This window comes from Camelus bactrianus, chromosome 35 (assembly GCF_048773025.1).
Source record: "Camelus bactrianus isolate YW-2024 breed Bactrian camel chromosome 35, ASM4877302v1, whole genome shotgun sequence".
In the NCBI taxonomy this organism is placed as follows: domain Eukaryota; kingdom Metazoa; phylum Chordata; class Mammalia; order Artiodactyla; family Camelidae; genus Camelus; species Camelus bactrianus.
The window spans coordinates 23,111,156-23,138,717 of NC_133573.1; the positions used below are offsets into that span (position 1 = coordinate 23,111,156).

General features: G+C 37.1%; 1 protein-coding gene across 4 annotated transcripts in view; it reads right to left on the minus strand.

Annotated features, from left to right (window-relative positions):
• Nucleotides 1–27,562, minus strand: part of MALRD1 (MAM and LDL receptor class A domain containing 1) — a 438,921-nt gene that overhangs the window by 127,517 nt on the left and 283,842 nt on the right. For 3 of the 4 annotated variants that reach the window (XR_012504288.1, XM_074358489.1, XM_045511295.2), the window contains exon 33: nucleotides 3,639–3,796. Coding sequence is in view for 3 of the 4 variants with exons in the window: in XM_074358489.1 (XP_074214590.1) it covers nucleotides 3,639–3,796 (158 nt within the window). In the remaining variant the exon portion in view is untranslated. Of the gene's footprint in view, nucleotides 1–3,638; nucleotides 3,797–12,742; nucleotides 16,874–27,562 lie in introns of those variants that run through there. The other variant, XM_074358490.1, reaches the window with a different exon arrangement.

Genomic DNA, 27,562 nt, shown 5'->3' on the forward strand with positions numbered 1-27,562 from the left:
GCCCTACATGAGTTGGTTCTTACCCATCTGTTTGATCTCTCTCTTCTTTGCTATACTGGACTTCAAATATCTTCCACCTTTAAGCTTTGTCATTAACTTGTTCCCTTTCCCCAAACATTCTTAGTCCAGTTAATCACAAGGATAGATCCTTCTGGTTTTTCTAATCTAAATTCAAATGAGTAATTCCTTATCACAGTAAAACTGATACGCTCCAGAGTATTGTATCACAACTCGAAATTGTCATATTTGTGTCTTTTTTTTTTTTCAATCTTCCCCTACTAGATGGTAAGTTTTTAATAAGTTAAAATAAGGAGGACAAGTTTAAATTAACTAGTGCTCACTCAAAAATTTTCATTGTTTTACCAGTTAATGTCTTCAAAAGGTTTGTGTTTTCTTTGGGGTGGGCACTTAGACAGGGCCAAGGTAGACAAGGCAAACTACTGGAACATATTTCAAATTGAGGAAATTTGTACAACAGGCACGGAAGAGATGAGAAACCACCAAAGAAATTATGAGGCAACCGAAAGACTAGTAGCTACAGGAAGATGTTTCTTCCCCTAAAACCAGAGCATCAAAGGGAGGAATACTGAAGCTGAGTTGCTGCAGGAAGATGGCATTTGGCAGGCGTCCCTGGTGCGAGCTAGAGCTAAGAAGGCAGGGCTCGTCTAGGGGAAACTGAGTCACAGGTGAACTGGGGTACAAACTCAGCCCCAGAGAGAGAGAGACAGAGTGAGTGAGAGAGAGGGACAGACAGAGACAGAGACAGAGACAGGAGGAAGGCTTGTCTCCTCTTCCTGCCCTCAGATCTTTGGCCAGTGCCTTCATTTGGCCAAACTTACTCAGTTATGCCAACAGCAGAGGAGTCTGGGAAGTGTAGTTCTCTGGGATAGAGAACAGAGCACAGGCGGACAAGGAATGCACAGCACTTAATACAATTTCATAAAATTTGTGCTGACAAGAAAGCATTATAGCACAATCTGCTAGTGGAAATCTCTTTTAGGACTGCCTTGTTATTTTTCCTGCCCCACAGACCCTCCATCATGAAACGGCACGTGAGATTCTTTGCCATGTCCTTTCTAAAGGATTTATGTAGTCAGTGTAAGAAACAGTTTCAGATGAGCAGTTACCATCTACCACGTGCCAGAACCACACTTGCCATTTACTAACTCCAGAAGGCACCTGTTTACGGCACATCCCAGAGCAGCATCTTTCAACCTTTTCAAATATGAAGACCCTTTAGAAAGATATATTTATTTCTTTTTAGAAAGATAGAAAATGTTTAATGTAGAAAAAAATTATAAAATAAATGAACATAAATGTAATGAAAAAAATCTTTTCGTCCCCCCACCTTGAGTTAATTACTCATCATTTAAGTGTATAGCCTTCTGTATATTTCTTTCTATTATACGTATATGCACACACACAGATATTTACATAGATTAAGATATATAGATATTAATGTGTGTTGACACATGCAAAATTAGATATATTTTTAATGGTATTCTAGAATCTGTATTTCTTAATATCTACTTTGGTTATTAATGAATCATACTTATTTTTATCATTAATTATTCATTTACAGAATTAATTTCTCCATAGTATTTCACTGTAAGAGTGAACATACTATCTTTTACCAGTTCTTAATATTTGACATTCAGGTGGTTTCAAGTATTTCTTATTATACATAACAGTGAGATGAAGAACCTTATAAATAAAGCATGGTGCATATCTATCTTTATTTCCTTATAATATATTTATAGATGTGGAATGTTTCAGTAAATGATATAAAAATTATAAAGCTTTTAATTTCCAAAATGCTCTTTATAATTGCACACTAATAGCAATGAATATCTGTTTCTCCACACCTCCTCCCTCAGTGGATATTATTATTTATTTTATTCTTTAAAATTTTCTTTTTAATATTAAAAAGAAGAGGTTCTTCCTCACCAAAATTCCAGATAGTATTAGTTGGACTCTCAGTTACTTTACAAAACACGTGCACAAACCCTTTGTAAGACCCTTTAAAGAAGCTATCTTTTCATCAGACTTGCCAATGCTGTAATGACAGATGATTCTTCCACATTCAACACATCAGCTGAAAAACCGCACCTTAGAAATTGTTGTAAAATGTGGCATTGTTATACCCAAATTAGAGATTAAAAGAAAGAAAGAAGTAACATGAGAGAAGGACATGTTGCTGGGAAGCCTGCATTTAAAGGGTGGAAAGAAGGGGTTTCCACTTCACTCTCAGGAAGTTTTTCAGTCTGGGAATAACCCGAGATTTTCCGAAGCAATAGCTGCGAACGTGAGACTTGCCACAGTTACTATGATCCGTCAGAGACATAAAGACACATCACGAAAACAGTTTCTCCTGGGTTTCTGTAATGGTTTGGAATGTTTCAGTAGGAAGTAACAGAAAGAATTTTCCTGGCTCAGGCAAAGTACACTCCAGGATTTAAAGAGGAGGCACAATTCTGTTTCCTCCTCCTGTTTTAGTCCTGAGCCCCTCTGCGTGCTAGCTTCTTTCTCAGTCTCTCTCCCATATTGGGAGCGATGGCCCCCAGTAGCCCGGATCTAGCCTGCATCCTTGTAACTTGCAACACAGAAGAAAGAGAAAGCCTCTTCTACATTGTGTCAAATACTGGAGATGACTATGACTGGCCCTGCGTGGGTCACATGTGGAGGCAGCGAAAGAAAGCCACAGTGACGGTCAAACCTAGCAACACAATTTGGAGTAGGGGAGGGCAATTCCTCTACAAAACCTGGATGTCAGGCTGACTACAATTCCCCTCCACTGCTCTTTCCAGTAGACCTCTCTGAAGATAGCCAAGACACTGTGAGTCTCAGTTTCTTCACAGTAAATTTGGGGAAAAGATATTACCTCATTAGGTGAATGAGAGAAATTAAACTGACAACACATATAAAGTTATAATACACAATCAGAAAGATAGGAATCACTTAATAATAGCTGTTATTATTTACAAGGGACAATATTTAAGATAAAGACAAACATTTCAGTAATTGTATAATTTCAAGGCAATAATACATGTTGTGTTCTGAGATATAATCTTTTAATGAGAAATCAAGATTTAAAAATTGGTTCCTGACAATTGAAAAGCTCATTGATCTTTCATACAATAAGAAGTCTAAATGCAGCAACTTGTTTCTCTAAAGATATTTGCATTTGGTGCAGACTCTTGTATTAAACTAGTTAAAAGTAAAGCAGGCATGTTGTTTTCAGTGAGACCTGAAATACGCTTATGATCTAAGTGTGCTTTGTCTTTACTTTGGGGAAGAAAATTCTCTCCAGTATTACCCCTCGCATCACATTTCTTCATTGTCCCTAAGTTATCATCAGAAGATACATATAGAATCCGCCCATACTCTTGTATCTCTAGATAAGCTTTTAAATAGCATGCACCATAATTGAGTTCAGGTGGCAGCCGAGAATGAGCTAAATCTTGAATGAGATTAAGATGAATGATGGCACTGCCTGCCAAAGTCCCATTGCCCCAGAAAGAAATGAGAAATTAATAGAATCAGAATTGGTGTCATCTGACTACCAAAAAAAAAAAAAAGTTTAAACACATGCTCTGAATATTTCAGTGAAAGACAAATCTCTTGTCTTCCTTTTGTACCTTTAATACGCCCATGCTGCTGGGATTGATCATGTAGAACCAGAACCGAACAGTACACATCCCGAGGCTTGCTGGGAAGTACTGGGAAGTGGTGATTCTTGCCGTGAATCCTTCTTTGGGGTCCGATGAGTTGACATATAGAAAGTGCTGGCCACTACCTTGAAATAGAGGGATATCCTTTTTATTTAATGAAATGATATATTTTATAGCATGTGGCAGAATATATTTAAATCATGTGCAAATTTCACTTTTCCCCAAACACACACACACATACAGAGAAAACTAAACACAATTTTTTTGTCAGTTATATATCAATCACATTTAATTCTTTGCACCAAAATTTTAAAAAAAGAGTGTCACTATGATTATGCGATTTCACAAAATTCACCTTGTTATATGTGACTTGTGCATAAAGTGATCAAATATTTGTGTTGACTCAAAGTGTATTCCTTTCCTCTCAATTTGCTCAAAACTATCTGTCAGGTACAAGTGAATAAAATACTTTGTATGCTACCTGGAGAACAGGTCGGGGGGGGGGGGCTGTTGGGAGCTGACTGATACTGTATCGCATTCTTGGATGCTCTGATTCCCACACTGAGCAGACTAACAGTGAATGGCAGGCAAGAACTGCAAAGGGAAATACAATTCTAAAAGTCACCACATTATTTTTCAGAGCAATAGATAACTTCTGTTTTCCTCAACTGCATTAGTATGTGAAAGATCTCTTCATTTAAACACAATTGAATTTTCTTTTTCTGCAGACATTGTCAAAATGAATCATAGCGACCAACTATTCCCTTGGTGGCTTCTACTGGGGGGAGAATGAAAAAAATATATATATATGAATACTTTCTTAGGCTAAATACTAACTTGTAGTTCTAAATTGAGACTGTTAAATATTTTCTAATCAAAAGTATTTTTTCCCTGTGGCATTTAAGTACTGTTACTGAGATACATATTTTAAATCAGAAATTGTGAGTTAATAGGTACCAGAGGCTTCTTCTATAAATGGTTGCTGTTTAAGAGCTTGTCCTCAGATACACTGGGTACCCATCGATTTATCAGCATATGTGTTAGTTACCTTTCTCTCTCCCAGCACGTGATTCTTCAATGTAAGGACGCATTATCCCCTTGAACAGAGTTGAAATCAGAAGTGGCCAGAGTCAATTGCAAAGGAGAGTGAAATGAGCCTGTTCACAGGACTGATGGCCTGGCTTTTTGCCTTTTCATGTTTATGAAGCACATTGTACACATAAAGGAGTGGTGACAACTGGCATCCTTGCCTTGTTCCTGATTCTAGCAGAAAAATATTTAGTTTCTCACCATAAAGAATGATGTTATTAACTGTATTTTTTGTCTGTAGATGTTCTTTCTTTCTGCTCTGTTGAGGTATAATTGACAAATACAATTGTAACATATTTAAAGTGTATCATGTAATAGTTTGGTAAGTGTGTATATTCTGAAAGGATTTCACAATCGAAGTTAGTTAACACATCCATCATTTCGTATGTTTGTGTGTTTGAATGCTTAAGATCTACTTATAGCAAATTTCAAGTATACAATACGGTATTGCGAACTACAGTCACCATAAAAATATGAAATATGTCACAAAAATGTCACACATGCTACTCTTCTCTGTACAGTTCCAACTTTAGTTGGCTCTCAGAAGTGTTCTCAGAGCACTGTAGATTTTTTTATCAAGTCGGGGAAGTCCACCTCAATCACTAGTTTACTGAGGGATTTTTAATACGAATGGTTGTTGTGATTTTGTCAAAAGCTCTTCCCGCATTTACTGATTTGATCATATGATTTTTTTTCTGCTTTATCCTGTTGATGTGATGGGTCTCACTAATTGATTTTCAAATATTGAACCAGTCTGGCATGTTTGGAATAATTGCCACTTCGTTGTGCTGCATAATTCTTTCTTTTCATTGTTAGATTGAATTTGCTAAGATTTTCTTGAGGATTTCTCTACGTATTTTTGATGAAAGATTTTGATCTGTGGTTTTCCTTTCTTGTAATGTCTTGTTTTGTTTTGTTTTGATATTAGGGTGACCTCACAGAATGAGTTATGATATGTTCCCCTTGCTTCTATATTCTGGAATAGATTATATAGAATTGGTAATAATTTCTTCTTTAAATGTTTAGAAGAGTTCATCAGTGAACTTATTTAGGTCTAGTACTTTCTGTTTCGGAATATTCCAAATTATTTATTCAATTTATTTAATAGATATAGGCTTATGCAAATTACCTATTTCTTCCTGTGTGAGTTTTGGCTAAGTTGTGCCTGAAGACATTGGTTCACCTGTGTTACCAGATTGGTGGGCACATAATTGTTCCTAATATCCCTCTACAATCGTTTTAGCATCCATGGACCAGTAGTAATGGTCTTCATTTTATTTCTGACATTAGTAACTTTTTTTTCTTTGTTTTTCAGTTAACCTGGCCAGAAGGTTTTCACCTTCATTGATCTTTTCAAAGAAACAGCTTTTGGTTTTATTGATGTTTTTCTATTGATTTCCTCACTAAAATTTCATTAATTTCTGCTTTAATTTTATCATTTGTTTTCTTCTGCTTACCTTAAATTTAAGGTACTCTTACTCTTCATTTTCTAGTTTCTTAAGTGGAAACTTAAATTATTGATTTTAGATCTTTCTTCTCTTCTTATATAACCATCCAATGCTAAAAATTTCCCTCTAAGCACAGCTTTCACTGGATTACAAAGATTTGTATAAGTTATTTTCTCTTTTTTTTTCATTTAATACAAAACATTTTAACATTTCTCTTAAGACGTCTTCTTTCAGCCATATGTTATTTAGAAGTCTTCTGTTTAACCTGCAAGTATTCTGGGGTTTTCCAGGTATATTTCTGTTACTGATTTCTACCTTAATTCATTGTCGTCTCAGATCAGACATTGTGTAATTTCTGATCTTTTAAATTTGTTAAGGTGTGTCTTAGGGCCCCAGATGTGGTCTGTCTTTGTGAGTGTTGCACAAGAGGCCGGGAAGAATGCGTATTCTGCTGCTGCTGCGTGAAGTATTCCACAGATGTCAGTTCTATCCGGTTGATTGACGGTGCTGTTCAGTACTGCTCAGTTCAATTACTTACTGATTTCTGTCTTCTGGTTCTATTACTGATAAAAGGTGTTAAAGTCTCTAGTGGTAATAATGGATTCATCTATTTCTCCTTGAAATGCTATTAGGTTTTGCTTACGTATGTTGATGTTCTGATGCTAGATGCACACCCAATAAGGACTATTTTATTTTCACGGAGTAATTACCCCTTTATTGATATATATTTCCCCCCTTTATCCCTGATGATCCTCCTTGCTGTGGCGTCTCTTTTTTTGTTTGTCTGAAATGAGGATGGCTGCTTCCACTTTCTTTTGATTAATGTTAACATGGTATATCTTTCTCCATCCCTTTACTTTTAATCTATCTGTGCATTTATATTAAAAATAGATTTCTTGCTGCCAACAGAGATGGCCTCCCCCCCCCCTTTTTTTATCTACTCTGTCTCTGTCCTTTAATTGGTAAGTTTAGACTAACAACATTTAACCTGATTTTTTATATAGCTGGATTAACATTTACCATAAATGTTACTCTTTCCTATTCATTATTCTTTTCCTTTCATTTTTTGTCTCTTCTAGCTTTAATTGAGCATTTCATATGATTTCACTTTTTATTGTCTCCTAGCGTATCAATTATATATTTTTAAAAACTTTTTCTAGCAGTTGACTTTGAGTTTGAAATATACAGTACAACTAAAATCCTCTTCCAAGTATCACTATCCCACTTCATGGGAGGTGCCAGAAACATATAACAGACAATTCCCAGGCAATCTGTCCTATTTCTCATAACAATGATGGAGATCTCTTCCCTTACATCAGTTAGGTTCTGGTAAACAGTTTCTCTTGAGGGCAACTCTTGGTACTAAGAAGACACTGCTCTGGGTAAATTTCAGAATGGTTACTTTTCCCCTCCACCTGCTGAAAGCAGAGGGAAGTTGTCTCTGATCTTCACTGTGAGAAACAGTAGGGCTTCTGAAGTTAAAACTTAGAGAAGTGTGGGGGTCCTCAACACTGAATCCCCTGGAATTTTTTTTATCTCCACATTGAGCCCACAGCAATTCATCAGTTAGGATTTCCTGCCCCAGTGCTGATTCCTTCCTGCAGAGTTTTCTGTTCCTGGGCTTCTGTCCAGAAAGTTGTAACTGTTTCCTTTTCCCCTGTTTGTCTCCAAATGGGGGGCAGTGGTTTGCTTTTGACCTCAATTGTCTAATAGATCTAAAAAGAGTTGCTGATTTTTAGATTATTCAACCTTTTCTCTTGTTATGAAGGATGGAAACGGTGACTTCCAAACCACTTACATGTCAGACCACAAACTAAAAGTGACTTGCATTTAAAAAAATGTTCCTTACAGAAAATATTTCTCTTTACCTAGAACCTTATAACATCTGGCAAATTTTTTTTTTCAAGAAAAATAACCAAGGAATATGACATGTGAATTTTTGCAAGATTTTCCTCAATATAAAACAGTGATAGTGGAAATGACTTTAAACATTTCCCTATTGCATCAAGGATCTGTCTTCTATCCTTATTGTCCTGTGAAATATATTTTATGCAAATACTGGATTAGGTCAATTGTACACAATGTTTTAATTCAGCAATGGAAACAAAATTTAAGTTTTCTTTCATGTTTCTTCGCAAGGATGTCACTTATTGGTTTTCTTATTTGGAAAATGAAGACATACATGTGACATACACAGCCAAGATACACCTGGACTCCATCTGTCAAACCTACTAAGAGCTGTGGCTTATTCACTAAGAACATGCATTCTTCAAATTCATGCTATTTTTGATTAAATAAGAACATTAAGGTTTTCCCCTCATCTTATCACATTTTACACCTTTGATGATTTCCAATACATTTAGACTACACTTTCTGAAATAAGCTTGAAAATATTATCCTAAATGATGAAATATAATATAATCCAATTAGCTATAATAATTACTTTTTATATAGTTGAAACTTTATTGAACATCTGGAATCACAATATATTGGATGTAAAGAAATAGCCTTGACCTAGTTCCAAGTGAGATAAATGCATATTAATTATGTTTGTATAAAACTATTTTCACATTTCATACTGTGGCTCTTGAATACTATGTCACACATGAGACTGATGAACTTCTATCTCAAAAGCAGATTGTGTCTCACCCAGGCATCAAGTATCTTTCTTTCCATGCTTTAGTGCTGACCTGATGCTGAAGGTCAAATATTTAGGGCAGAGTGAAAAATAAAAGGAATTGTGTTCCTTGACACAAATTTAATTCCATCTTACAGAGTTAGGAATTCTGATTTAAAACCTTACATTTCAGTAAATTTATTCCTCTAACTAAAAAAGTACATTAAAATTTCACTAATAGGAGAAAAAAGAAGACACTAATGGAACTTATCTTACATAACAGAAACAAACTCACAGACATAGTAAACAAACTTACAGTTACTTGGGGGAAGTGGGTGGGAAGGGATACACTGGGAGTTTGAGATTTGCAAATGTTAACTACTATATATAAAATAAACAACAAGTTTCTTCTGTAAAGCACACAGAGCTATATTCAATATCTTGTAGTAATCTATAACGAAAAAGAATATGAAAATGAATATATGTATGTATATGTATGACTGAAACGTTATGCTGTACACCAGAAATTGACACATCTTTTGAATAATTTTAATCATATAGTAGTTAGTTTCCAAGGTAAGTTTTAGATTTGCCCAGCCACCTGAATTCAGTCTAACCAAGTTCTCCATCCTTAGCCACTGCCTATAGGCTCCTAAAGTATCTTACATCACAGCACCATTAGTGTCTCAGCAACTTTTACACAACACCCCAGGCGAGACGCAATATTGTAATTTTATTAAGTACTTAAGTCCAAACAACTTAATACTAATTAATGCTCTAACAATATTACAGGCATTTGAAAACTAAAACACATAAAACAGGGGAAAAATTATTTCATCCTTAAATAGCCACAATTACTTTCTATTGGAGTGTGTGCAACCGGGCACTGAGTATTCTCAAACCTTGAAACCAGACTGAACACCATCACCTTCATTTCCTATTCCACATTCATTTCCCCCAGATATGACATCATTGAAAATAACGTAGGACAATCTGGTGTTCGTATTTTAGGGCCATATCATGGAACTCTGTGAAAAAATAAACTATAATTCATTGGGGATGATAATAATCCATCACTTCACTGCAGTAAATTTATTTCAGTACAAGACAAACAATGTTACGTAAGGCTCAACGTCAAAGTTAGCAACTCCAATTATTAGTAAGAGGACTCTGGGTGAGCTTCAAAGGGTGCCCCACCTGTGGCCTCTTCTAACTTGCACGTTCCATTTCGGTCTTACAAATCCCACAGTGAAACACAAACATCAGAAAGTCAATTCCTGCGTGATGTATTAGTGCGTTAAATGTAAACCTTTATCCACTTAAAAATCTAAGATTGCCAAACTGCATGGCAATTTAGAAGCCACCACTGCAAATTTGGTCCCTGGGGATTTCAAATTGGGGAGCTCCAGCATATTTAAGGGTGACTTTGTAAGTGAAGTAGACTTGTTGCAATGCCATATTTTTTCTTGAGAATCATAAAGGGGAAAAGTTGTTTAGCCTCTTGAAATTAACAGAAATTTTTAATTATCCAGGAACTCTGTACTGTACCACAGAGCTCTAAAACCTTACACTGAATTATATTTTCAGTAATAGACTCATTCTTTATCTAGCAAGCTCAGACTAGATCCACTTTCAAACATTTATAAACTTCCAGTTGCTTCATTGACAACGACCTATTTTTAGCTAGCAAAATCCTTGGGGAAGGTCAAGCCAGCCTCCCACACACAGTTTAGAACTTGTTAAAGTAGAGAATAAAGCTTAAAAGTCTCAACTGCTACCACATAGTTAGAATTTAATGGTAAATTATTAAACCAGCTCACTTTATTTAAATGTAACTATATGGAATGGTCACCAACATTCATTCATTCATGGGACAGATTTCCACAGAAGCAGAATTTTTTGTTTGTTGGTGTGATTTTAGACAGTTGTACAACTTTCTATTGGGCATTTAAAAAGTTACTTCTCTCTTGTATATGAGATCAGATTCAATTAAGTTTATAAAATCTGTCAGACTTTAATTAAACACCACCTGATGTAGTAACTCTGGAACACGGACATTCATTAAATATTGTCTGAATTTTACCTCTCCCTATGCTCTCTGCCTCCTGATATTTTTGGCACAATTTCAGTTTAATACTTTAACTTTGCTTGTACAAGTTTTATGATTACAAGTCCCTAAGAGTCTCAGAGTACAGATTTTATATTTCACAGCTTAATTAGTTAAAATCAGGCACTGGATAGAAGTTTCTCATTAACACTCAATTTTTTACCTTAAAAACGCTAAAGAATTGCACATTTTCAAAAATCGACTTAGTGTCAGATAGGATAAATTCTGCATCAAACTGTACTTTGTTCAAATCATTGTTACCTGACATTAGAGGCCAAAATACACTTTCCGCATTCAGAATCCATCACCATGTTTCACAGATATTTTTTTTTAAACTTCATTGTCTGCAGAGAATAAAGATTCTAATTTGTCTTTCAGATGTTTTTAGCTGCAATTTGAGTTTTTGAAAATGCTTCATTGAGTTATTATGCCATAAGGTAATATATTTGACATATCTTTTGTAAAAAGATAGTTAATACTTTTAAAAGAAAGCTGTATTTTTACAGCTCCAGTGCCCTCAGCGGAATCACACTCATTTGCACTAGGGTCAAGTCATAAAAGACAATTTCCCACTTCAAGTGATCTGAATTCACTCCCTGCTTTAAATTGTAGGCAATTTTCATCTTTTTTTTTTTTTTCTTGCTCATAAAATAAAGCTGCCTAATTTTTTTTTTCTTAATGTGATGCAGTCTGCCTCTTTTTCAAAATAGCAAATTCTCCCTTTCTCAGAGTCACTTACTTAGCTCGCCTCTACATCCTCTGTAATTTCTACCTGTCCTTCATTCTAAAATAGAAGGATGCACAGTGACTATCAGTTGAAATGCCCTGAGTCACTTTTTGTACTTTCACTCTCCCCACCCCCACAGATTTTCAAGGTGTTGGCTATTTGCATCTGCAAGTTTTAAAGCCTGTGAAATATAAACACGCTCAGAGATAGAACAGAAATTTCCTCGGAGTTGTCAAAATGGTTAACAACAGACCCAATGCCTCTTAAGTAGAATGAAATTTTCTCATGGTATTTGATAGACATTATCTGTCATCACATGACTTCTATTTGCTGTTTGAAGGGCTGTGCAATGAATAGATTTAGCATTTCTTTATTTTTTCCCAACAGTTTATTCTTTAGGCATTATTTTCTTGAGAGTAATTATTCCTTAAAACAAAACAAAAAAACTTTTCAGCAGAATGTCTCATTTCAGTACTATTTACTCTTAGAAAATACAGTGCTATAAATTTTTCCCCTCAGTATGCGTTGATCTGATATAAAAATGAAGCTTCTAGTTGTGGCATGCCAACCTCAGGAAGATTCATCTTATTTTGAAAGCTTCTAATTTGCTCAGCAGCAAGTATATCTCAATCATATGAAGAAGATATATGAATGGAATTGGTTGGCACTTCCTCTAAGTCTAGGAATTTCAAAGGACTCTGAATTTCTTTAGCAAGACCCCTAGACAACCTCTTTATGTATCTTTTCTTGACAAGATGCCTTTGGAAACATGTATGGGCTTAATAGCATTTCTCTAACTCTGTTTCATTTGCCAAATTGAGATTAAAAAGGAAACGAATAAAATAAATCATAAACCCTTTTCTTTAGGTCAGTAAAATATGATAAGAACTTTGACTCTGATCCATCACCTGAAAGAGTGTGGAAAGCAAATAAGAACAGAAAAATATTTACTTTTATGGAAACAGAAAACAGTATTATCATATTCTTTCAATAAATATGTAAGAAGCAGAAACTGTGGGCTGGATTGCCCACTAGCTAAGTCTGCAGGTACTGGAGCTGAAGGCTTTGATTCAAACCCTGACTCTATGTCTTATTAGGTATGTGACCTTGGGCAGCCTATTTAAATTCTCCAGGACTCAGAAGCAGTAAGAGATAATTATAGCAGGTATTTTATCCTCATGAGGTCGAGGTAAAGACTAAATGATACACTACATGCAAAGTGCTTAGAACACAGTTGCAAATTAACGCTACTCTCCTGAGAAATTTAAAGACTAGATATAAAGATGATTCTAGCAGTGGAAGAAAGGGAATCAGTCATAAGTTACTGATTGAATAACTATTATATAGAAGACACCATGTCTTGCATTTGGGTGTTAGGGAGATGGGCAAGTTATAGCTGGGAAAATATGAAACATACTCAAAAGAATCTAACAATAAAAGTTAACAATATGTACTGTTTAGAAGACAAGCCCTGGGTCAGACTGTCTGGGTTCTAATGCAAATTCTAATCCTGGTGATCTTTATGACTTTGGGCAAAACGCTAAAATTCCCACTGTGTCTCATATTCATGATCTATCAAATGGGGATAATAACAATAATAATAACAAACAGCTCATTGTGGTTATTGTGAGCATGTAATACTATAGCTGTAGATTGTAACTGCTATGTAGATCAACAGATAAAAGATGAATTAAATTTGGTGGATGTGGAAAGACTTTTAAACAGATGGTTCATTATATAAGGATATTAAAGAATATAGTGGAGATGGTAGTGAGCAAAGAACACTGTGTAAGAGTGGGAAAAGATCATTTAAAAAAAAAAAAAACAATGGGGGAAGACGTCTTCTGGTTTCCAGTCCAGAACCTAAGGAGCTTGGAGGGCATCAGTTTCATCTCTACAACAACAAAACATCGAAAACTCTTCTTAGATCTTCAAAGAACAGAAGTCACAGGGAAAAGTGCTGCTCTCAGGTTGAAGAGACAGGCAGGCAGACACAGAGAGCCAACAACGTAGCAAAGCAGGACTCTGGGAAGAGGAACTGGCTGCGGCCAGTACTGGGTAAGGAAGAGGTACACTGTAATTAACAGACCGCTGGAGGCTCAGCGTGGGGAAGCCTGAGGGATATGCACCCTAGGGGGACCAGCTTTAAACCCCCAAATTTCACCTGCAGGAGCCCTACCAAGTTCTCACAGTGAAGACAGGAGGAAAAAGAAAACCCTCTGCTTCTTACAGGGGGCGGGGGAAAGTAGCCATTTTGACGTGTGCCTATTTTTCTTAACAAGACCTAGATTTCCTATCTCACTTAAGAAGTCTGGGGGTCGGGGGAGAGCAGAGAAGCACTGTGGGGATCCCAGGGAAGGGCACAGAGGCTGAGATGAAATCACAGGACTGCAGAATGCTTCCGTTCCCCCGCTGACTTTCCACTCAGCCCTCCTCCCTACCACCACACTCGCAGGGCTCCCGTATAGTAACAGGGGACCACAACCGAAAGAACTTCACCCCTCATACCTTACAGGAGAAGTCAGGAACACCAAAATACAGCAAGCGAGACAAAAATCAGGACACCAGAGGAAACCGTACATCTGACATCCACAGCTGCAGCAAACAGTGAACACAACCTTACTCCCAGGCAAATAAAACCTTACACTGCAGGTCTGTCTGCCTTGATTCCTTCAATTCATCATGTTCGCCATCAACACAAGATTATAAATCATGCTAAAAAAAAATGATATGGCTAAAAGGTGGTATCTGTAACACCCAAAGCACATATATGAGGGACAAGAACACAGTGTCTGTAGAAGAATAATGGATGAAGTCAGAAATTCAGTTGGGGGTAGAATATAGGAAGCTCTTCAAGGCAAATTAAAAGGCAATGCAGAATCTCTGATGACTGGGAGACCAGGAGTCACCACTTCGGACCATGAAGCCCGCACCAATGTAAGGAGTAGCCTGTTTAGGAGAATATTCTCACCGAGACAATTTGCCTTAGTATTGGCAACAGCCAGGAGTGAACTAAGATGACAGAGATGGAATCGCAAAGAAAGTTGAGAATGAAGAGCTGACAGAATTTGAAACTGAGAGAGAATTTACTGTGTTACTGATGATCATGTCAAAACAAGAATAGGATGAGAGGGTGGAGATCCTTTCTGAAAGGAAGGTAAGTATGAGTTTGAATACATGACTTAGAGATACTGGCAGTCACCCAGCTGACAATTGAAAATATGGGACAAGGATGTGGGAATAAAGGTGTACATGCAGGAATTAGCAAATTTTGAGCATTGGGAGAATAAAAATTCTGAGCAAGCAAAATGTGTAGGACATGATGTAAAAAGGTCAAAGTCAGAATATTGGGTGAGAGTCACAATTAGGTCTTTGGAGGAGAAGAAAAAGTGCAAAAATGGAATATAACATTAATTAGGGAATATGAAAATGGATATATGTATGTATATACATGACTGGGACGTTGTGCTATGCACTAGAAATTGACACATTGTAACTGACTGTACGTCAATCAAAACAAATTTTTTTGGAAAACTTTTTTTAGGGAAAAGAAATCACAGTCCACTGTCGTGAAAACACAGATGAACACTTCAGGAAGGTGTGGACTGGTCAGCAGTGTCAGATGCAGCATTAGAAGAATCAGGTCATTATGATTATGAAATCAGTAAGGCCCTCAAAGACAGCTAGAACACAAGCTCCATGAGGGTCAGGGATGTGTCTGGTAAACAGTGATGTCCACAGGGTCCAGATGGGTGACCGAGAGTCCACGACCAATAATCATACACTGAAGAAATAACATTTTTGCAGAAGATAGATTGTAGGAAACCAAAGGAGATGTGTGTAGTGAGGGATTAAGGATTAAGGGGTGAGTTTTTTCCAAGCAACTTTACTGAAACCATACAATGGGGTGCATGTTTCTTTAAGAGGGTCTATATAATCATTTTCTAGAAAGTATAGCTATCGGTACTAATACTTTTATATGGAGAACATAGTGTCTTTGTGGTTTTAAAGACAACTGTGAAATAAAATTGTTTTACCTGCAGAAAAATAAAATAAAATAAAATAAAATAAAATGAGGAGATAATTAACCTGAAACATTTGCAGATTATTCAGGGTTTAATCTTGCCCTACGGAATTCTAAAAGAATTGGTTCATTCACATGCCTGTTACTTCATACCATGCCTCACAGATGGTACATTTTGGTGTTTCCGAGAAAGCAAGTCATCTGAGTCCTACTTGAGACAATTATTAAGTATTCTTGGAAGTATTTTAAACACAGACAAATAGACAAAATAGACAAATAAACAAAGACAAAGAAAAGAAAAAGAGAAATTAAGATATCATCTCCCGCCAGAGGCAGAAAAATTGGATAGAAATTGCTTCGGGTATCGATTCAAATGGTTCCTGTGGATGACTGGAAGGGGTCCATGGTTTGACTCTGGCATTGATTTTTGGCAACAAAATGGAAATCTCTGATTATGAGGATTTTTGACGAAACATGAAGGAGTTATAGATGCTCTGGGCTTGTTCTTTCGGTTTAACATCAAAGGAAAGTTTACCTCCCATCTCAGGAAAAAATAAGAGAAACAGGATGAACCCTGGGCTAGGTACTTCATGAAGAAAATTCATGAGGAGAATTACTTGTACTTTATTTCTGGCTAAAAAGCAAATGGCGGGTGTCATTTATTGCCTTTTTGCAGTGAAAAACTGTATCTGCAAGTCACACTGTGAGATTTACCAGCACAGAAAGCCTCCTGGTTTTCATCTTTGGCACTGCAGTGCATTTGGAGTGGAACATCTGTATCTCTAAAAAGTAACAGAGGACAAAGGGAAAACAGAAATGATACTGAACTGTGGTAAGAAAATGGCAACCACAGTAAATAAGAAATGGAGAAACAAAAAACATTTCAGCTATTTGATGTGGATAAAATGCCATCTTTTTACTGTAAGAAAAGTGATGTCACTTTCAACATTTCTGTGTTTTAGAAGAGAAGCTACTGAGTGCTCTTCATTTATACGTTCATCACATTTTACATTTCAGGAAGTTTTGAGGATGTCATGTTAAGCTGTCCAGATTGATGGTTACTAATGCAGGCTTTTGCTTCAGAGAGACACAGGTCCCGATGCCAGATTCAACAAGGATCTTCTGTGTGGCTGGGGGCAAGTTATTTATTCTCTCTGTGCATCAATCTCCTCTTCTGTAAAAGCTCCAAGCTAAGGTGAGGATTAAACAAGAAAGCCAGAATAAAGCCAGCGGCACGGTGACTGGCACTCAGTGAACACCAGCTACGTAGTCACAACAATTTTTGACAGCAAGACATTTTTTGTTCAATTTAGTTAGATATAAACATCATCAATTTTTAATAGTAAAAATGAACAAATGATAACCATTAAAAAAAAAACCCTCTCTTCACCTGTACTGGATGAAAGTAGACTATTTAGCAGTCTTTCATTCTAAAGTATTTACTTAATTGCTGAATAAAAATTATTTGAAAAGATCAGAGCCAAATTACTTTTAAAAGATAACATTAAAGGTCATCAAAAGATATAATACGGTCAGAAAAATATCACTTATGCTACTTATCGTTATTTATTTTGCACTAATATTCTATGTTATTCCCCTCGATAAGATCACCTTTTACCTAATGCTCATATGTTTTGGTGACATCACAGAAGAGAAGTAACAGGGAAAGAAAAAGGAGGCACAAATAGGGGGAAATGAGAAAATTACTAACATTCATAGCATACATACACGCTATGATGTATAACTTCAACATAATGAAAAAATATTGACAGTGAAAGAAAATGAGAATAACTACAAAAATATTTTGTGGTTATGCTAAACCTAAAGGGAGCTGTCTAGGGCAAGTCAAAGAAATGAACAGCTCAAAAAATTAAGCAGAACAGAGAAAGCTTTCAAAATAATCTGAGATAAATTCAGAGATCTCCACGTGGTACCAGACCCAGTGAGGAGGATAGTGGTGTCTCATTCCTTGTTAAAACAAAGCACCCAGAGGAAATCAATGTACACGGCCAGCGAAGGCCCAGGTGGCAGTGCCAGCTATGCCAACAGTCACAGCTGCGGTGATGGCTGCGATGATGGCGGTGCGTGAGACTCACAACGCAGTGACTGCCACTAAAATGCAACTCAATTCGCAGTAAGGCCAAGTTCTTCCTATTCTAGAAGCTTCGGAACGTGGCTGTCTACTAGTGAAACAACTCAACATTTTACCGAGGAAGGCATCATTCTGCCGACAAGAATTACTGCATTATGTACTGCTTATGAAAAAATTTTCAAGTGATTACTTGAACATGTAGGTCCTACAAGAATTAACACACAATTTATATGTATAGATCTGGAATGCTGTTGGATAACAAATTATGTAGACAAGCCCTGCTGTCGTAAGGATGTTATCACACGGCCATAAATATTGTCCAACTGGTATTGTCCAACTCCATAATTTCATAAAAGTAATAAAATATCAACTTTGAACCTTAACTATATATTAGAAAAAGCAAAACATGTAAAGGATAAATTCAAGAAAATATGGAAATAAAGACATTGGCTCTTTGAAAAGTATGGAACAAGGAACCACCATATTTGGGCTGATACCATAGGAAGACTGCATGCTAAGGTTTAATTATTTGGATGTAATAGTTACAACATAATACTATGAAGATAACAGATTAGATTATAATCATCCCACTTTATTTTTAAGTACCTTTTGCTGAAAGCAGACGACATTAAATAGACAATTTGTAGTTTCTAGCAGCAAGTTTCTGAATTCATAAGCAAGAAATTGTCCATCTTCAAATATCTTCAGAGATGGATACTTTTCAGTATTTCTTTAGTCAATTCAAGGGTTATATTTGCTTGATAGATAAGAAAGCCTTCCCTAATGTGTACAGTGAACTATAAAACAGGACTGTCCGATAGAAACGTACAGGGAGCCACATACGTAGCTTTAGAATTTTTAGTAACACATTTTAAAAGGTAAAAGGAAATAGGTTAATTTTTAGTAATATATTTTATTTAACCTGGTGTTCCTAAAATGCTATCACTTCAACATATAATCAATGTACAAATAATTAATGAGATACTTTTTAATATTACGTTTTCCTTTGTGCTACATCTCCAAAGGGCAGTGTGTATTTTACACTTTCAGCACATCTCAGTTTGGACCAGCCACATCTCAAGGGTTCAACATTTCCATATGAGTAGTGGCTATCATACATGATAGATAGCGTAGGCTATAAAAACAAAGCCTTTTGAGTCAGAGTTCAATATCCCAGCCCCTCTGTGACTTGGTCACGTGTTTTATCCTTTGTAAGAATTTAGCATCTTTTACATCACGATGTTTAAAAAGGATTAAATGAGATAACATATGCAAATCTCTTACAGTTTCTGACTCTTGGGGAAACTCAGAACACATGTTACTTCTCTTCCTCTAAATCCCTCTGAAATGTCTCCTTATTTTGTTTGGAAAAAAAAATCCTTTTGTTTGGATTTTCATGAATGGAAAAGAAGAACAACTTTTCAACATCCATCCATGAACCTTTATAAAAACCGTACACAGTGTAGGCAACCTCATTCCAGTGGTTACACAGAAAAATGTCTTTAACTTACAGCACCCACCCCATAACTTGTAAGTCACTCCTCACTGATTCCTGGCTCCTGAGTGATGCTTCTCTGCTCCCCCTTTCCTTTTATTCTTGTGGTACTTGTCAACTTCCCACCAACTACGGAGTTTTCATTTCTGATGCCTGATACAAATTTTCCAGCCGCCCTCTGCTACAGTGGCAGCCATATGACAGCAGAGGTCACTTTCTGATTTCATTCAGCATGTGTTCCAAATACCCAGAACAGTGGCTAGCCAAAAAAATAGGCTCAGCAACTATGGGTTGAATGAATAAACAATTGGAAAAACACTTTTTTCACCACGTCAATGTATATCATTTTATTTATGTGTCACACGCCTGTAGAAGAAACTTCCATTTTGTCACACGTATTTTTTAAGCGGTGGCTGAAGCATGACACAAATCACAGATGTCTCACCTTGACCCTCTTCTCCAACTGTAACGTGATGATGTGATGATTAGCAGTAATATGTTAGCAATTAACTCCCCCAAAGGCCATTTTAAACAGAAATCTACTCCGAACTGGCGCCATAACAAATTCCAATTGTTTTTCTAAGGATCAGATACTGGAGGTATGTATTTACAAATCATACACTTTGTACGACTGTATTTACCAATTTCATAATTTGACTATCATGAACAGGAGGTATGTATTTACAAATCATATACTTTGTCTATCATTTGAAAGTCTAGGGGCGAGATTATTTTCATTATGGTTTCCATGCCTTCACTTCTACCTTGTGTTCAAATCCCGTGGTGTTTTCTGCATATCCAGTTCTTATTTCACGCTAGATGTCATATTGCCAGGGCTTTTCCATTTGATTTTAACCACATTCATATTTTGCGGGAACTATTTTTTAAAACATCTTTGGGAACTTTCAAATTCATACAAAAGTACTAGAAATGGTATAATGAAATCTCCCATACCCAGGAACCAGCTTCAATAATTTCAACCTATAGTCATTCTTGTTTCTTCTATATTACCATCCACATCTTCAATACCACTATACTGTTTGAAAGTAACCCCGGATACCAAATTATAGCATCTTACATATGTCAGTATGTATTTCCACAAGATTAGGACTCCTTTGTTTATAACTATGATATTATACATAAAGATTAACTATACTTCCTAACTATAATTCAATATTTAGTCAAGTGAAAACATTTTATATCTATGTTAATAGGAATATAAATATATTCATTGGTATATATGTGTGTATATATAGGGATATATATATATATATATTTATATATCCCCAACTTTTATGTAATGTGGCACAGAGAAATGGTTCTACCCCTAGCATGCTGCAGCGAATGGAGGACCATTGCTGCCTGCTTTCAAATCAAAGCCTTCCACGTGTGCATCTATCTGACTGGCAGCTTCCATCCTAAGCATGTGACAAGTTGGATGAGACGGGGACTCAAAAAGCTCAACAGTAAACAAACACAGCCACACGTTCCCAAAGAGCCATGAGAACGTGCAACACTTGTCCACCACACTGACTCATCTATTTCCTCCAAGGATAACTGTCTCTTTTCACGTCCTCATCTTTCTTTTCATAGCGCTGGCTGTCTTTAAACGCCTGGTGATTCTTAGTTATCCATTTCAACTTTTGAATGAAAGCCTTTGTTGCTTGGTATAGACAACAGGAGAGAATTTCTACTGCTGTTACACAGAAATGTTTCCCTCACCGAGGTGCCCTCTGATCGGAAGAATGAAGAGCAGGTGCCGGACAGGTGGGCTGGCCGTGTAGACACACAGACACCCCTACGGGCGGGTGGTTCTCAACCTCGAATACACGTTAGAATCTTATGGAAAGTGCTTTAGGCCCAGGCCACAACGTCGACCGATTAAACCAGAATCTCTGTGGGTGGATCCAGATATAAGTATTTGGTTTAAACTGTCCAGGCAATTCTCATATTCAGCCAAGACTGAGAACAACTGTCCTTAGTTGTGAGGCCAAGGGGTCGGCAGGCAGACGAACTGCAATGCTCCAATTTTTTATTCTTGGTTGGAGTTTTTCTTTCTGTATTTCCCCCTGCAAGCCCACGGCATTGATCCTGTGCAACCCCAAATACGACTCTGCTTCCTTTTCAGGTTATCATCTCATGATAATCCTTCCCCAGGCAGATGTCCAGCTTTCTTTAGATAACAGTTCTCTGATTTTATCCTGTGAGAAAAAGCTGTTTCTGTGAGCAGCTGCACTTGGAAGCAGTGGTCCTGGGATGGAAATACAAGGTGTGGAGCCAAGTCCCCCCCCCCCACCAGGTGTTCGGAGTGCTGTTTCTCAGTGAGTTCTCAGAAGAATTTTTCACGACCTTTCCTGGTACTTGCACTAGTCTGCTCGGGCTGCCGTAGCAAAACACCACAGGCGGGGGCTTAGCCCACAGCCAGTTATTCCCTCACAGATCGAGAGGCTCAGCGTCCAAACCCGAGGCGCTGGCAGGGCTGCCTTCTCCTGAGGCCACTCTCCGTGGCTCGTAGATGCCGCCCCCTCTGCGGATTCTCACGGGGCCTTTCCGCTGCATAGGTAGGTGCCTCCCTCGTGTCTCTTCCTCTTTTTACAAGGACACCAATTCTATGGGAGTTAGTCACCAAATTCATGGCATCACTTAACTTTAACCACCTCTTTAAAGGCCTTGTCTCCAAACGCAGTCACACTGGGGGTTAGGGCTTCAACATCTGAATCTGATGGGGACACAATTCTGTCTGAGACAGTAGTTCTTTTGTGTGTGTGTGTGTGTGTGCATGTGTGTGTGTATACACACACACATATGTACAAATAAAAGTGTAGTCAGTTTACAATGTTGAGTCAATTTCTGGTGTGCAGCACACTGCTTCAGCCATACAGGAACATATATTCATTTCCATATTCTTTTCCACCATAAGTTACTACAGGATATCAAATATAGTTTCCTGTGCTATACGGTATGAACTTGTTATTTATCTATTTTATTACCTTTATCAGTTAATATCTGCAAATTTCTAACTCCCAATGTATCCCCTCTCACCCTCCCGCCCCCTGGTAACCACAAGTTTGTTCTCTATGTCTGAGAGTCTGTTTCTGTTTTGCAAATAAATTCGTCTTTTTTTTTTTTTTTTTTAGATTCAACATATAAGTGATATCATATGGTATTTTTCTTTCTCTTTCTGGCTTATTTCACTTAGAATGACAATCTCCAGGTCCATCCATGTTGCTGCAAATGGCTTTTTTTATGGCTAAGTAGTATTCCATTGTATAAATATACCACAACTTCTTTATCCAGTCATCTGTCAGTGGACATTTAGGTTGTTTCCATGTCATGGCTATTGTAAATAGTGCTGCTATGGACATTGGGGTGCATGCATCTTTTTGAATTAAGGTTCCCTCTGGACATACGCCCAGGAGTGGGATCACTGAATCATATGGTAAGTCTATTTTCAGTCTTTTGAGGAATCTCCATACTGTTTCAGGACAGCACTTTTGACTTTAATCTCGGAATATCTGTGTAGCTTCCTTGGGAAGATGGACAGTGAACCATGCTTCCCTGGACTGAGATTTCTCCAGTCATTCTGATTCCACCTGCTTGTTTATTCCCTTCTGGAATACCTCAAAAATTTCTGGTCCAAAGACTGGAATTTTTAAAAATGTGTTACAGTACGGACTGTATCTCACCTGCACAGGTGTGTACATGTGCCTGAGTATGTGTGTGAATAACATGACAGTGTGTGATCTGACAAACGTGAGAGAGGCTGACTTTTACATGTAACACCAGAGCCCTGACCAAAACTCAGCCCTCCCTTCAAGAAGAGCTGTGTAGAAGGATGAAGCAAACTATAGTAATGCTCTGGGAAAGGGCTTGGATGTGGCTCCAAACCCCAGGCGTTCAGTGCTGGCTTTGCTACTCAGTATATGGGCTGAGAGAAGGCATTTAGATTTTCTTGCTGCTCATCTCTAATGTAAGAATAATAATACCTGTGCCCAATAGGAAGTACGGTTATCATCTGCCTAGCCTGCAGGGCTCTGTCGACCAACTACCAAGTACATTCTATTTGTTGAACACTTAAGGCTTTAAACTGCTATTATACACATCAGAGCATCAGTACGCCTAAGATTGTTGTGGGGTATTTTCTGATCTTGGGCTGTGAGTACATTGCATAACAGGAAGCATGTGGGTTACACCAGGCTGCATATTCCATTCCAGCTACTTTCCCAACATTTACTTAATTCGTACATTCAGTCCCCAACACGTTGTGTGTGGTATTTAATAGGCACTGAGGAAATGCGCATTGCAGTAACTAATCCAAAATATTTGTAATAAATATCGAAGCAGATAGATCCAAATCACGTGAGACCTACATGAGTTTCCATCAACTGTTATTCAGTTTTAAATGCTGAAGGGAACATAAAAATAGCAAAAGATATGATTCTTGCCCTTCCGGAGTTTATAGTCTAATTGTGGAGATGGTTAATTACATTATAACATTAGAAAGAAAGTTATGAGGGAAGGGGGAAAAAAAAGAGACAGTGGCCTTTTGCATTCTACCTCCATTAATTCAGGTCACGCAAATGTCATTCTTGCCATTAAATCCTGTACATACTGAGTCTAAACACTATTCACGTGCAGACTGGAGAGTGGATTAATGTTTGTAGCTTCTCTCTCCAACTTTGGCAATGGCTCCAAAAAGATTCATAAATAGGCCTGTGACGGGCACTGAAAATGACCTCTTCATGTATCTAATTCTTCATCTTGGTAACAAGCGAAAAGGTCCATAAATACAGCTTTAATTAATAGCAAGGTTGTGATGCTTAGAAACAGACCATGGGCTCTTTGAGTCTGTTGGCCTTCTACTAAAGAATTTTGTTTTTCCCAGAGGGTCAACATCAATTAACATCCTTACAATCTATGCAGCAGTGCATTGTCTCAGTGATGCCTACATAAGTTCAGGGAGCCGTAGTGGTGTCACTGGGATGACATAATCAGGCTGCTTTGAACAGAGCACCCTGTGAAAATACATTGTGTCGCACAGTGATTAACAGGGAGGGTAATCAAGTATTCTGTCAGAATGAGTTTTCCTTATCCGTTGACAACGCTACTTGTATACCACATTGCATAAATAACCAGATGGAAAACTTTTCATGCAGTCTTTAATGAGCTCACACAAGTTATAGAATTTCAAAAGAGAAAATAAACTCAGCCATTAATAGTCCTTAGTTGTTGCATTAAGAGGTATTGTCATTCTAAGTGAAGTAAGCCAGAAAGAGAAAGAAAAATACCGTCTGATATCACTTATATGTGGAATCTAAAAAAAGACAAATAACTTATTTACAAAACAGAAACAGACTCACAGACATAGAAAACAAACTTATGGTTACCAGGAGAAGAAGTGGGTGGGAAGGGATAAATTGGGAGTTCAGGATTTGCAGATACACACTACTATATATAAAATAGATAAACAACAAGGTCCTACTGTCCAGCACAGGGAACTACATTCAATATCTTGTAGTAACCTATAATGAAAAAATAAAAAAATGAATATATGTGTGTATATGCATGACTGAACTACATGCTGTACACCAGAAACTGACACAGCATTGTAAACTGACTGTACTTCAATTTAAAAAAATAAAGGATCAGTAGATCTCTCATGTTGGCCTTGTGGGACAATGCATGGAACTTCTTATGTCCATCAGTTAGACTTCCATCTTTTCCTAAAGTGAGCCTACAATATGTTGGGTTCCATTAGTAATATTATACAAGCAGACATGCTCGGGAGTTTTCAGATACTGTCCTAAGGAAAGATTGCTGCAGATGTTACCTAAAGAACTCACCCGCATTTGTTATCTAGATGTTAAATATTCAGATCTTACGAGTAAAAATGAATATTTTTCATTTCTCTTAATTTCTCAAGGAAGAGAAACTAATATTTATCCTCCAGAATTATCTGAAAAGTAGAAAAAAAAACTTTCACCTACATGTGTATTAATTGTGATGTTTATTATAGTGAAAATGTTAGGAAATAATTCAAGAATTTACCACTAGATAATTTTAGAGGCTATGATATATTCAACTAGAATACTATGCTATAATTAAAACTATGTTGTTAAAAATATTTCATGGCATACACTTGTTCACGCTATTTCTTTTGTTTGTTTTGTTTTTAATTGAAGTACCATCAGTTATAATATGTCAAATTTTGGTGTCCAGCACAATGTCCCAGTCGTTCATATATTTACATGCATTCATTTTCATATTCTTTTTCATTAAATGTTCTTACAAGATATTGAATATAGTTCCCTGTGCTCTACAGAAGAAACTTTTTTACTCTAGTTTTATATATAGTAGCTAACATTTGCAAATCTCAGCCTCCCAAATTTATCCCTCCCCACCTCCTTTCCCCAGTAACCATACAGTTGTTCACTATGTCTGCGAGTCTGTTTCTGTTTTGTAGATGGGTTCATGGTGTCCTTTCTTGCCCTTTTTTTTTTTTTTTTTCAGATTCCACATATGAGAGATCTCAGATGGTGTTTTTCTTTCTCTTTCTGGCTCACTTCACTCAGAATGATGATCTCTAGGTCCATCTATCACATTACATTTTTCTAAGTTACTAAATCAACTAGAAAGTTTCTTTTTATTTAACAATATGTAACATTAAGATGGAATGCAGGACCTACAAATACAAAGCTTAATTAATGGTGTTTGTATTACTCTACTGGAATTACCAGAGAAATTCTCTCTTTTTGGCTTATTTATATTTTTAAAATTTAAGAAAAAGATGTATTACTCAGCAATGCAAAATTGATGAAAAAATATTGGAGAAAAAATAAATATCGAAAGAGTGAAATGCAATAGTTTAGGCTTTTTAAGGAGTAAAACTTACAAATATCCACCACATTTTCCACACACATGTAATTGTGCCACCATGGTGTATGTTAGCGTTTCTTTTGAGGCGTCATTCCTGGTTTCAATTATTTTCTTTTTTGGATTTATCCCCGCCACCCTCCAAGTCTATCAGTCTTCCAGGTATTTCACATTTATAAGCAAGGATGTATCTTTTCCCATCCTCTTTTCCATGTTCACGTAGTTATTCTGGAAATATCCACATATGGAAGTATACATATGCACAGATAAGGAGGGGGTCAGTCATTGCTTATTTTAGAAATATTAGATCATACCTCATAGTCATTTTGCAAACTGCTTTACTCCTTTAAGAATACTTTTTGGAAATCCCTACAAATCAGCCGGACTGCACTGAACTCTCTTTTCAGTGGCTGTGTGATACCACACACTATGGATTTAACCAGTTACATTGGCCTCCAGCCTGTTCCTCTCGGTTCTCAATGGGGCACAATTTTGGCCCCTTGGGGATAGTTGGCAATTTCTAAAGACATTTTGAGTTGTCCACAGCAGGGGGAGGTGCTGCTGGCATCACATGGTAGAGGCCATGGAGACCGCCAGACATCACACAATGCACAGGGCAGCCCCACAACAACCCATTAGATGACACAAAACCTCTCTAGTGCCCAGGCTGAGACTCCCACCAGGTACACCTTGATCTCAGGGCATCTGACACTGGCTGTCCCCCACTCTGGGGTATTCTTTCTTTAGTTGTTTGCCTGTATCATTCTCTCACCTCCTTCAAGGTATTTTTGGAATGGCATTTTCGCAATGCAGACTATTTTGACCAGCTTACTTAAATTGCATTCCTCCCCCACCAACTCCAAGACACACACCCATCCATTGGCCTTCCCAATCCTCCTTCCTCTATTCTTCCTTTCCCCACAACCTCTAACAGGCCACATAATTCATTTACTTTTTATGTTTATCTACTGTCTTTTCCCTCCTTCTAGGATGTGAACTCCAGTGTGGCAGTGATTTTTCTGTTTTGTTCACTAATGTGTCCCCAGGACCTAGAATGGTGCCTGGCATTTAATAAATGAATAAAACAAAGGATTGAATAAATGATTGTATTAATGATGGACATGCATCTTATTTCCCATTTTTTCCAACTACAAACCATGTTGAAGTAAATATTCTTACACATATGAGCCTATGACTTGGGTATTTCCATATGGCCATAATGCTTTCCAAAATGGAACATTTCCCATTACCATCAATAAGTATCTTTCTCTTGTCCCTTCACTCCATCTCTGTCATCAAAAATCCCTCCCCATCTTATTATTCTAATTTGTATTTTCCTGATAAGTTGTGAACTTGACCATCATTTAAGATATTGGTTGATTATTTGAATTTGATCATCTGTGAGTTGGTTATGCAAAT